Source organism: Thunnus albacares, chromosome 1, assembly GCF_914725855.1.
Source record: "Thunnus albacares chromosome 1, fThuAlb1.1, whole genome shotgun sequence".
Taxonomy (NCBI): domain Eukaryota; kingdom Metazoa; phylum Chordata; class Actinopteri; order Scombriformes; family Scombridae; genus Thunnus; species Thunnus albacares.
The window spans coordinates 7,103,034-7,115,036 of NC_058106.1; the positions used below are offsets into that span (position 1 = coordinate 7,103,034).

At 42.5% G+C, this 12,003-nt stretch overlaps 1 protein-coding gene across 2 annotated transcripts in view; it reads right to left on the bottom strand.

Annotated features, from left to right (window-relative positions):
• Positions 1-562: 562 nt before the first annotated feature.
• mmp15b (matrix metallopeptidase 15b) overlaps positions 563-12,003 on the bottom strand; it is a 34,890-nt gene continuing 23,449 nt past the window's right edge. Inside the window, exons 8-11 of one of the 2 annotated variants that reach the window (XR_006405318.1) lie at positions 10,884-11,034; positions 9,507-9,625; positions 6,514-7,164; positions 563-1,532 (exon numbers count right to left, since the gene is read on the bottom strand). Coding sequence is in view for 1 of the 2 variants with exons in the window: in XM_044363593.1 (XP_044219528.1) it covers positions 6,656-7,164; positions 9,507-9,625; positions 10,884-11,034 (779 nt within the window). In the remaining variant the exon portion in view is untranslated. Of the gene's footprint in view, positions 1,533-4,907; positions 7,165-9,506; positions 9,626-10,883; positions 11,035-12,003 lie in introns of those variants that run through there. The other variant, XM_044363593.1, reaches the window with a different exon arrangement.

The window sequence follows — 12,003 nt, forward strand, 5'->3', positions numbered from 1 at the left end:
TTTTCTTTGTGTAAGCTTGCAGCCCTCAGCTAGGTTCCTCCATTAATTGATCACGAGGAAGACAAAATAACTATAATTTGGTGTCAATTTTGGGCAATTACGCCTGCAACGGGATGTGAGTAGGTGTCACTTCATTTTTTGTCTTAGAGTAACTTGCTCTGAGTCACAAAAACATCTAATTAAAGTCTGCTGTCAGTCTCTTCTGTAATTTTGGTGTTTGGATAAAATACATCACAAAAAAAAGCCTTCTGGTGCTGTGAACAATGAATTTCCTCTCAGTGTGATGACACCGTTGCCCGGTTCATTTCTTACTGGCTCCACACGCTGCCTGCTAGTTTCCTCCCTGCTCATGTGACTTCATGGCAGTCGGCCAAACCTCCAATGGCCCATAAGGCCATTCTGCTGCTGGTCCCGTGTGAGACAGGAAGCAAGGCCCTATGGACAGTGACCTCACCGCAGGAAGAGAGTGGAGGGTGTGTAGTATGTCCGTGTGTAGTTCTCCATTCAATTCAAAAAGTTGAGAGAACATTGTACTGCATCAGTCAAGCTTACAAAACACAACTTTCAACATTTTTCAGAGCAATTTTTAATGTGTACATGTCCAGCATGGCTTGTTAACACACTCAACTAGAGGTGAACACACAACACAAATGTATAAAATCTTACATTTTCTACAGAAAAAACCCCACTAACAACCAATCAAAAAAAACTAATTGGAATGTTATTAACAAAAAAAAATAGAGAAACAAATGCACAAAATAAAATCAAAATAAGACACAAATTATCAAAGACAAACAGTAACCTCATCAGGTTTGATTGATCATTGCTTTCTTTTCTTTTTTTCCCCCAATTTCATCCCAGTCCAGGATGACAGCGAGGTTTTTTCCAAAAGTCACTAAACCATTACTTAAGTAGTAATGAAGAGAGAAAATCAAGAGAGCCTAGTGTGAGATGCAAAGTTCCACTATTGATGCTCAGTGCAGAATTGACTGAGCCCAAAAAGAAATCTACTCCCTACTGTAGCTACAGTTAGTGGATGAAAAGAGTTTTCATAAGTGGGCTGCTCAACAGTCTCAAAGTCTGTCTGAAGTCTTGGAGAAGCTGCGGCACAACGAGCCACAGCTCAGCACAGACGCTCAGAGTCATTTGTCAGCCATCTTCTCTGTTTCATCCCCGCGGCGAACAGATGAGCTAGCTGAGTGGTGCTTTAAAATGAGTGGTTTCAGAATGAGTAGGCTCGACGAGCGAGGTGAGATGCGCTCTGGGAAGAGCGAGAAGCATCCGGACAACCCGCAATCCTCTGGGTTCAGGCCATCGTGAGCCACAAAGTTGACCCGAAACTGAAGGAGAACACAGTCTTGCTGTAGGTCACGTTGGACAGACGGATTTTTTTTTCTCTTTGATCTTTTCTGTCCGTTATTTATTGATCTGCTTTTCCTGGAAGAGTTCAGACTTTGCACAGGGCTGATGCAATGACTTTTTGAAGCTAGTGGTTATCAGGCAGTGCGGGGATACACAGTGACAGCATGGATCTGAAACACAAGAAGTACAGCTAGAGTGGACAGCTAGAAGACGAACATGGCTTGTGAATGACTGTGGAACTGTTCGTTAGTATAACTGACAAAAAAGAAAACAGTGGGGCTGACGAGGAATGCTTAACATGCAGTGTTTACAGAAACACATCCTGAGAGAGATGAAAGCTCAGACAAGCTCAGCGATGTCCTAACCTTAGCTAAACTTTGCATCGGGGCGCCGCACGTCAAAACAGACGAGATTTAAAGTTGCGGCCTTTGTGGCATCAACAACCTTTGTGGCATCAACAACCTTTGCTGTAATCAAAACCTGACAGCTACAGTGCTTTAAAGCAGGTCTTTCCACAGTGTAACAACATTGCTGAACAAGGCTTCAGGACCTGAAAAAGAACTGTCACGAGGAGGTGGATCTAAAAACAGGCTTTGCTGCGTGAGGTTGGACCTTGGCCTGGACTCGTTTCCTCTGGGGGGGGGGGGGGGCGGGGGGGGGGGGGTGAGGTTGGGGAGGACAATAATGTGTTTATGTGTGTGTATTAGGGTGAGAGAAACAGGGGGAGGAGAAAGAAAGAGAGAGACAGAGAGAGAGAGAGAGAGAGAGAGAGAGAGAGAGAGAGAGAGAGAGAGAAGCCCATTGTTGTTATTATGATCCCCTCGGGCTTAGAGGCCTGGGCTGTGAGGGGTGGGGACAGAGAGAGTGTGGGAGATTTACAGTCAGCACAGAGAAAACAGACCTCACTTATGGAGAGTAGAGCTGATTAGCTGAACACCTCGGGCACGCCTACTCGTGCCTGCTCGCACAAACAAACGGGCATCAATCAGCCTTGACACATTTTTTTTTTTTCATGAACTATCCATATTTTTACCGGGTGTCCTGAGACAATGAACTGTAGTAAATCAAATCCTTGTCCGTGTGTCACCTTACAGAGAATCTCTCAAACTGCTGAATCACTGAAATTTCAAGTCAAGCAAACTCAGGTGCAATCCAATTTTTTTTTTTTTTAAACTTTGAAGTGGTTACTTTCGCTTTGAAGTGGTTAACTTTAAGTGGAGGCTCTGTGTGGAGGTTACAGAGGAGAAAGGGAGGCTTGATAAAGAAGAACGTTGTACACAGATTTGTGTCTAGCGCAATGAGTCGGCATTTTCTGAGCCGGTCCAGACGCTGGGCTGTCTAAGCACTCTTGTTCATTGATGTGCCGGAAGGACCAATGGAAGAGCAGGGCGGAATAGATAGACCATGTGGGAGGGTTGAGGGTGGGAGGGGGTGCTTTTAACGCTGATTAGCTGTGTCCGCCAACCCCCTCAACCCTGATGATGAGGAGGTGAGCGATGGACACAGGACACCGTTTCCTGGCAACCGCTATCGACTGGCCGCAGATCAATCCCCAGACTTCTGGTGATGGCTGATTATGCTCTTCCTTTTCTTCCTTTCACTACAAGTGTCCTGTTGGCTTTACCTCCGTCTGCTGAGGTGTCGCAACCCCTGACCCACTTCAGCCTGTCTTCACCTAACTGGAGGGCTTTACAGAGAGGCGGTGTCATGTATCTGCTCAGTCCGTCAACATAGAAGCTGTAGTCTGACAGGCACAAAGAAAGATAGATGAAACTGCCCCTGCGTGTGAGGCAGGATTGGAGTGAATAAACAGGCTTTAAAACATGTAACGGGGCACATACGCAGCTGCAAGCAAAGCACTTACAGCAAACATTCCTAAAAAAGGCCTGTCACCTACTGTAAGCTAAAGTTTCCTCTCTGGCCGGCGCTGTTGTTGAGTTAGCAGGAGAATTTGGGTCACATGGGCTGTTGCCAGAGGGATAGAATGAGAGCCATCAAAACCCTCTCTCTCTCGCTCTCTCTCTCTTCCCACCCCTCCTTATTCCTGAGATCTAAACTTTGCAAGCTCAGGGAGAAGAGGTCAGCCTCTCTCTGTCCTCTCTCCCTCCTTCCTCCCCACTTTCCTTGTTTCAGCTGCAGGAAATTTGGTCTCTCCTCACCCTCCCCGTCCACATCTGTGTAACCTGATCTGGGCGAGCTGAGCCCCCTCTGGTCAGAGTGGCAGCTTACTTCTTAATGCTATCTCAGATAAGCCTTCCTCCCATTCTTTTTTGAAGTCATCCACTCTTACACTCTCCAAATCTTATTTCTCTTAAAGAAAATGGATGATTGTATGAGGTCATTTCATTTTTTTTCATTGCTGCTACACCTTTGTGACTATAATAGGACTGTTCCTTCCACAAGAGTAATGTTACCTGACCCATGATATTCCTGAAAATCTATTTACAAAGTCAAATCAAACTGTATTGTCTTGTACAGGACCACACTAGTGGTTTTATATGTTTTAGCCTCTTTACTAGAATTCAAGTACACTTGACACTTTAGCCAACCATTCTGCAAACCTTGCTGTTATGTTTTAGAATTCTGAATGCTGTTTTCAAAGGCAGCCATTGGTTTCCATGCATTTCCATATGCGTCAAAAATCAAGTAAGCTATGTCAAAGTTACATTATATTTGTGTTTCAAGAGTCTGCTAGTCGATTCTCATACTGCATGTGAATGAATGGAAAGCAATGGCTGTCCTGTACTTTAGGAAATATATATACAAAAATGCAGTGGTGGAAAGTAATTATGTACATTTATTCAAGTACTGTACTTAAGTATAATTTTGAGGTTCTTGTACTTTACTTGAGTATTTCCATTTGATGCTACTTTATAGTTAAACTCCACTACATTTCGGAGGGAAATACTGTAATTTCTACTCCACTATATTTATTTGATAGCTTTGATTATCATTAATCGTCTCACGACCCCTCAGATTTATCTGGTGACCCTTTGGAGGGGCCCAACCCATAGGTTGGGAAGCACTGGACTAAACTAGCTAACTGTATATAAAGTAGTTCAAATTAGCTCCACCTCCAGCAGCTACAACAGTAACATGCTGCTTACAAACTGATGCTACAGTATTAATAATCTAATGATGTCATATATAATAATATATTAGTCAGAGGGATGAAATGAGTACTTTTACTTTAATACTTTAAGTACATTTTGCTGCTTATACTTATGTACTTTTACTTAAGTGAGTTTTTTAAGTAGGGTTTTTACTTAAGTAAAGGATCGGATGACTTCTTCCACCACTGCAAAAATGTAAAACTCAACTCATGGTTGTCAATGATTTGTAGTTAAAAAAACACTGGTATGGTCCTTTAACACTGGCCAACTAAATGAGTTGTTAAGATGGACGTTTTTCTGTGCAAACACCCTTCTGTTCTTGCAACATGAAAAGGAAGTGGAGAATGTTTTGGTTCTGGGAGTTCAAGGTTTAGTTTAAGGGTCAAGGGGGTTAACAGCATTTGCACACACCTGCTGTTTTTTAATGAAGAGGATTAGTCCGTGTTCACATGAGCCGCGATCTATCTACTGCCCACCCTGGAGCTCCCAGCTTTACAACAGAAAGACTGCAGGTCATGAATGAGGTTTCTTGACTTGTCCTTTTAAAAAACACGAGCAATAAAAAGTGCATTAGAAACGACATGGTACATTAGCTGCGCCATGCGACTGCTGTGTTGCACTTGCTGTGTTACATCCTGTTCTGAGCTTGTTTCACGTCAAACACATGGATGCGATGAATGCTCTGTTTTCTGTGTTATTTCACAGTGAGCTGACTTTGTAAATTAACCATTAGTCTGTTTCCTCTGTAGCACAAAGGAAAAGGTCTTATTGCTGACAGATAGAGGCACTCAGAGAATTAGCCACATAAACGAAAGTTAAGGGAAGAGGTCCCTTTTAAAGTCTGTTTACCCTATCAGCCTAAGAGCTCTTTAAATGGTTTCCAAATAAGGGAAAGACAAGGTACGACTATTGTCCAACTGTGCGAGCACAAGATAAAGAAAGAAAATAAAGAAGTTAGTCTGAATTTAAAGGATAATTATGATTTATTACAACTTGGGTCTGATTTGAGTTTTAGCCATCATTGCTATCAGAACTGAGAACATGGAAATGTTGCTACAAGAGGTCTGACAGGGTTAAGAATTAGAACTGGTTGTAAACAAACAAGTAAGCCAGTATAAACCACTACTGGAGGAATAAATTAACCATTTCTCTTTGTTTTCTCTCTCAAATAAGTCTGAATATCCTGGAAGTTTGTAAAACACTGGTCTAATCGTCTGAACGCTCAACCCGCCTGACTTCTTCGTAGAGATGTCGCAGCTTTCCCAGATTTCATAAATTAACTTGAGTACAAATGTGCAAAACTGTAAAAATAAGATCCAAGTTGTAATATATCACCCTTTAAAACCAAACAACGAACTAACCTCTAATCCAACCTCCAGACTTTCAACCAAAACTTGCTCAGAGGGCCTCAAACGGAGGGTAATATCTGGTCTCAGACTTGGCTTCATGATACCTCTTAAAAGTAAACTCCAGTGAAATGTCTGTTGTGACCAAACCCCGTTTCTCTCTAACTCAACTCCCGCCCCAAAACATACTGTACTGCAGAGAAAAGGAAGGGAAGAGATGGAGGAAAGAGAGGGCTGTGAAAGCTTGGTGGTCTGTTGACTGATAGTTCTCTCTTTTCAAGCTCTGTTCATGTCTTGCATTTGTGGCAACCGTGATAGCATAAGCAGATGTCAAGTTATCAGTGAGGAAAAAGCCCCTACTGAGATTAGGGGAACAGGGAGGGTGGTGCAGAGAATAGAACGGCCTTCCTGGTTTAGAAATAATAATAATAACAGTAAAAAGTCACACAAAATGAACCAAAACAAAAACAAGAAAAAAAAAAAAACAATGTGCAAACTTCTCTCATATAAATAGTCTACAGTCAACGCATTGTAGAGCACCATGGGAGACAGGAGGAGGTTAGGGTGGTGGTGTGTTTGGTGTGTGTGTGTGTGTGTGTGTGTGTGTGTCTGTGTAAAAGACATAAATTATGCTTGCTTCTAGTTTGTGTGTGTGTATGTGTATCAGTACAGTATTTGCATGGATCTACTACCACGTGTACTATGAGTTGCAGGAGCCACTGAGCACAGAGACTTGAGACAGATGATCACTGGAAGGAGGGTTGGATTAGAGGAGAACGGGGGCGTCTAAGGTCCATTTTAAGTTCAAAGTTCAGTGTCCTCTAATGTCAAGGGTCAGACCCAGTCCTGCAGCGAGCGCTTGCAATGCACCAGCAGCCGCGGCGCCCCTTTGCTCTGCAGCGTGTTGATGATGGCGTAGATCAGTCCCAGGATGCACAGCACCAGGACGAGTGGGATGGTCACCATCAGGATGTTCATGGTCCGCTCCTCGCTGTCGTCCACCTTCAGCACCACGTCCACCTCGTTGGTGTCTTCCTCACGACCCTCGCGGTAGTCTTCGTCTATGTCGTTGTCGGTGCCTTTGCCTCCGTCTTTGTCAGTCCTGCCACGATCCGTTCCATCTTTGCCCTTGTCGCCGTCACCTCCGGCGTCGGGGTTGAACGGCGGGCGGTTCACGTCTGGTTGTTTGCGTCCTGAGTCGGTGTCAGTGTCTCTGTCAGGGTCCAGGTCCACGCTGCAGCCCATGAAGTCTCGCAGGATGGACTTGGGGTAGCCTGGTTCGCTCTTCATGCGGTGGTTGTCAAACTTCCAGTACTTGGAGCCCTTGTAGAAGAAGGTGTAAGCTGCAGAAGACAAGCAGAGCAGAAAATATAAGCCAACATAACAGTCTGAAGATGGACAAATTAAAGGAATAGTTTTACATTTTGGGAAATGTGCTTATTCTGTTTGCAGAGAGTTAGATGAAAAGATTGATCTGATATTTGTCTGTTCAATATGAAACTGGAGCCAGCAGCCTTTAGCTTAGCTTAGCATAAAGACCAGAGACAGGGGGAAACAGTTAGCCTGGCTGAGAGTCCTGCATAGGGTGACCCACAAAAAAAGTGATTTGTGGGTGGTATTTTGTCTTTATTTTATCTCCCCATTCAGTTCTGGGTAAAACAAAGAACATGCGGGTTGAATTGCGGGTGTTGGATAATAAATATATTTAAATAAAATTAAAATAGTAATAATTCAATTTAATGTTTTAATCCTTTGACCTCTGCACCACATCAATCCTTTCAGGTTCTTTCCAAATCTGCTTGGTGTGTCGGCTCTGTCTTCTGCGCCACCTGCAGCGTTGGGGGCGGGCCAGACTGGGCTGTACGCGCTCATTTGAACTCCTTGCCCGCTGTCTTGTGATTGATGTAATTCTTGACCTGTCACAGGCTGTGATGCTCATAGCGTCACATCACTTGACTCAAGTTTTGAATTAAGTTGGTGGGTTGAATTAGCCAACAGCTAACAGCTTTAAAAACAGAGCTGTCGCTCCTGCTGCTAACCAGATCAGACCAGAGCACCCCTGCAGCAATCGGTAGCCCCGGGTGACCTCGGTGCTAGTATGTCCAACCAGGTAAAACTGGACACGTTTCCAACTCGAATGATTTCAGGGAAGAAACAGACTTTTGCTAGTGCATGTCCCATGTCCCACGCTATTTTCCCCAGTGAACCAGTAAACATGGCTGCTAATTCAGCTCCAAACCAACCTTCTTGCACCAACTTTCACTGAAATACGCAGGACATCCAGCGGTTTGTCCTGCAAGTTACAGGTTACTACATGGCTCAGAGAGATGCTTCACTGTTTTGCTGTTTCGTTGTTTTATACAATGACAATAAAGATTCTTGAACTTGGTTGTTGGGAGATATTTTCATTGAGGATGTCAAAGGTTAGCTACTTAAGCTACATTATTGTGCATATTTTGGATGAAAACTTAATGGGGTCTTGTGCTGCTGTGTGTCTGTAGATGGATTTTCAGTTTGTTTATGTTAGTTCCTGTAATGCCTATTGATCACACTCTGGTGATTGGCAAGTATAGCTATCACTGAAAGCTTACTGCTGGATGAGGTCACCAATTTACATAATACATATAAAAAGATTATACAACCTACTTGAGGCTTCATTTTAGGGTTGCTACTATTGTTTTCTTTATCAATTAATCTGCTGATCTTGATTAATTATTAATCATTAAGTCAAAGAAATGTCAGAAAAAATGTAAAAATGGCCCACCCATAAAAACTAAATGCTCAGCCAGTAACTTTCCTCTGGCACCGGGACTGGCCACCTGGAATATGAGAACCGCTTCAATCAGGTGCGTTACTAACAGGCACGTTAACTGTGGAAATGTGCTGCTCAGTGTCATGAGAATAAGCAAGAAATATTCATTTAAATTGTATTTCCCGAATTACTTTTGTTTTAAAATATATTATCTTAATTTCACATATGAAATGGCCCAAAATTGATCACTTTAAACATACTGCTGCCTAACGCGCTTGAAATGATTCCATCACACACTTTTTGAGCCAAATATGTGGTTGATCACCGTAATGTGATCCCTATGAGATGTTTCCACTGCACATGGTTATTATAGGATATGCAGTTTCGGGTCAGGCCATGGATCTTGTGTCGACTGGTAGGATCGGGTTGTGGAACTGATTGGCCATATGTTCGGGTGACGGGTAGACCTGGTATTGCACGTCGCGGGGGGTAGGTCTTGAAAATCAGACCCGTGCATGACTCTGGCCTGGCTCTGTCTTATGGCAACAAAAGATCACTAACTTTAATCCATACAAATATGGAAGTGTAAAATCAACAAGTTGTTGGGTTCATGTGTGGGAGTATTTCTTACCATCACCATGGCAAAATGATTTGATATATGAATGGAAAAAATGAACACAGAAATTGCTCGGAGATTGGATCATCCTCTCTACTTTCACTAAGCACAGAAAACTCTCCACATGAAGGCTCACATTCACTTCCCAACAGACTCACAAACACAAACACAACCCCATCCCCTCTCTCTCCCGATGAATGACCGACCACTCCCTGATTCTTTGTTTCAGGCGTGTCGCTGTCTGCCTAAGCCCCTCCTTGCCCTTCATCACACATGTGCACATACACTCAGAAACCACTCTCCTTGTCTCAGCTCACCTCCATCATCGCTGAGGAAGGCCCCCTTGGGAGTGGAAGGCACTGACGTTCCCCAGACGTTGATTGGTTTCGGGTAGCCTCGGTCAGCTGAACGCGACTGCTCGTTGAAGCGCCAGTACCTGTACACAGCAGCGGAGGAGATGGTTGTTACTGTTGATCAACTGTCCAAACAAGACAGAGCAGGCTATTTACACAGTACATGATGATCCTGCATGGTGTGTATTTAACAGTACAGTTTCCACTGGACAGTAATATCTGTTTTCCTATAAGTGTGAAACCTGAAGCAAATCAGCCACATTTCAAATTTTGATAAATGATCTTAAAGTTTGTTGAGTTTTATTCAGTTTACTTTTTGATTAGTCCAGAGTTGTACTGTTCTCAGCCTGACCAATAGTGTAATTATTTTTCAATAAAAATATTTTTCAGTTCTTTTATTACGTTACCCTAGCACACACTTGTGTTATTTCTATTTTACAGCACTGCAAAGCGTCTTTTAAATGTTTGCTTTGTTCGCAGCATTTTTGAACATTGCTAACGAAAGATCTGCACGAATATAGCTGCTGCTATTCCTCTTGTAAAGCATAACACTCATAGGACAATGCTAGGAATCTCTGACATGAATGATTCCTGTGATCTTAGTCATTTGAGTCTATATATGGAAATAAAAGCAAAACACTGGTGAACCTGGAGAACAGATGTAAAAACACCATACTGTATGAACTTACCTGCTGCTTCTACTTCCTAGCATGACAATAAGATCATATACATTAGAAACACATCAACAGTGAAATGATGCATGTCATTAACAAATATACGTTTCATACATATAATTTCAATGTCACACAGTAATGAGTTCATGTCATGGAGTCTTCTTTCTATCTGATCTATGGAGAATAAAACGGTAAATAATAAAACGGTAATAAAAATACAGGCATTTGGTGTATGATGAATGAGTCTTCCCTTAAGAAGAGTGGAAAAGGATTGAATGCATCACGAAAACCTTCTAAGCCATGTTGCTGGGAAACAGAAGGTGGATTAACCACACACACTTCAATCAATTAATCATCATTTTTCAAGCAAAAATTTCAAACATTTGATGGCTCAAGCTTCTCTTATGTGAGGATTTGCTGCCTTTCTCTGCTTATATACCATTTTAAAGGATCTTAAGATCTTTTAGACTGTTTTAGACAAAAAGAGACATATAAGGATGTCTCCATTGGCTCTGGGAAACTATGATGGGTATTTTTTTCTCCACAGTTTCTTCATATTTCACTAAACAATTAATCAATTGACAAAATATTTAGCAGTTTAATAAAATTATTAATATACTCCTTGAAATGCAGGTGAATTACAGGGGTTTCCTGTAGGCTACATTACCTGTCTCCTTGGAAGAGGTAGGTGTAGCCGGATGGCTCCCACCAGATGGCTGTGTCTATCCGGTCGTAGGGAATCTCTTGGCCATAATCGACTAGCTCCAGCGGATAGCCTGGTTCCAGGTTAGCTTCCCGGAAAACCCAGAATCTGTGTCCTAAAAAGAAAAGAGCAGAGAGGAGAGGAAAGAATTGTTAACGATCTTCACGGTGCATACACCGGGACATTCCCTTTCCACTCCCACTCATAACCCTTGTGGACTCTGAAAAATGTTAACAAACACACAATCATACTGTATTTGACACGTACTCTGACAGGCGCAGACATGCTCGAGCACACGCATTTAATTTGTTGGCGCAGAGTTTGCAAAATAATTGAAATGGAATGAGGAATAATAAGACAACAATAAGAACAATCATAGAAACCACACCAGCATTTACACACACTTATAAATTATATGAATGCAATAATGATTTGTTGGCAAGCAATCAAAAAGCACAGCAGAAGCGAGTACGACATCATTGACTAAGGAGTTTGGGTTTGGCTTGTAATTATCCATTAGGAGCGGCTTGTCTTATGTCGGGCTAAAGCAGATTTCTCGCTAAAGGGAAGGTTTTATTGTTTTTCACTGTGTCAGACAGGGGGACTCCGTTCCTCCTGGCATCATTACATCGCTCCTCTTGGCTTCAATCCATCTTTCCCTCCCTCTATGCACCCACCCATCCACCTCCGGCCCCTTGCTCCTCGTTTAAAATGAAAGCTCTACACTCAGCATCTGGAGAGAGCAAGAAGTTGACGCAATGCTTCCCAGGGTTCCTGCTGTGTGGAGTCCTGATGTAAAATCCCATGACTTATTCCATGACTTTCATCAAAGCGCTTCAGTGACCTAAAGATTTGATTCCTTCCTGCTGTGTAACAGTTGTTTTTCTTAAGGGATTTAAATTACTGTTGGGCTTGTTTTGGTTAAAAACAGCTGTGCAACCTTTGTGTAATACAAAAAAAAAAGAGGTGGATAAGACTGTAAAATGATGAGTTATACTTTGTAAGTCATGATTTCCTTTCAAAATCAATGACATTCCAGATATTTGATGTCAAACACAAACCTCCATCTGTGCTTCCATTCATC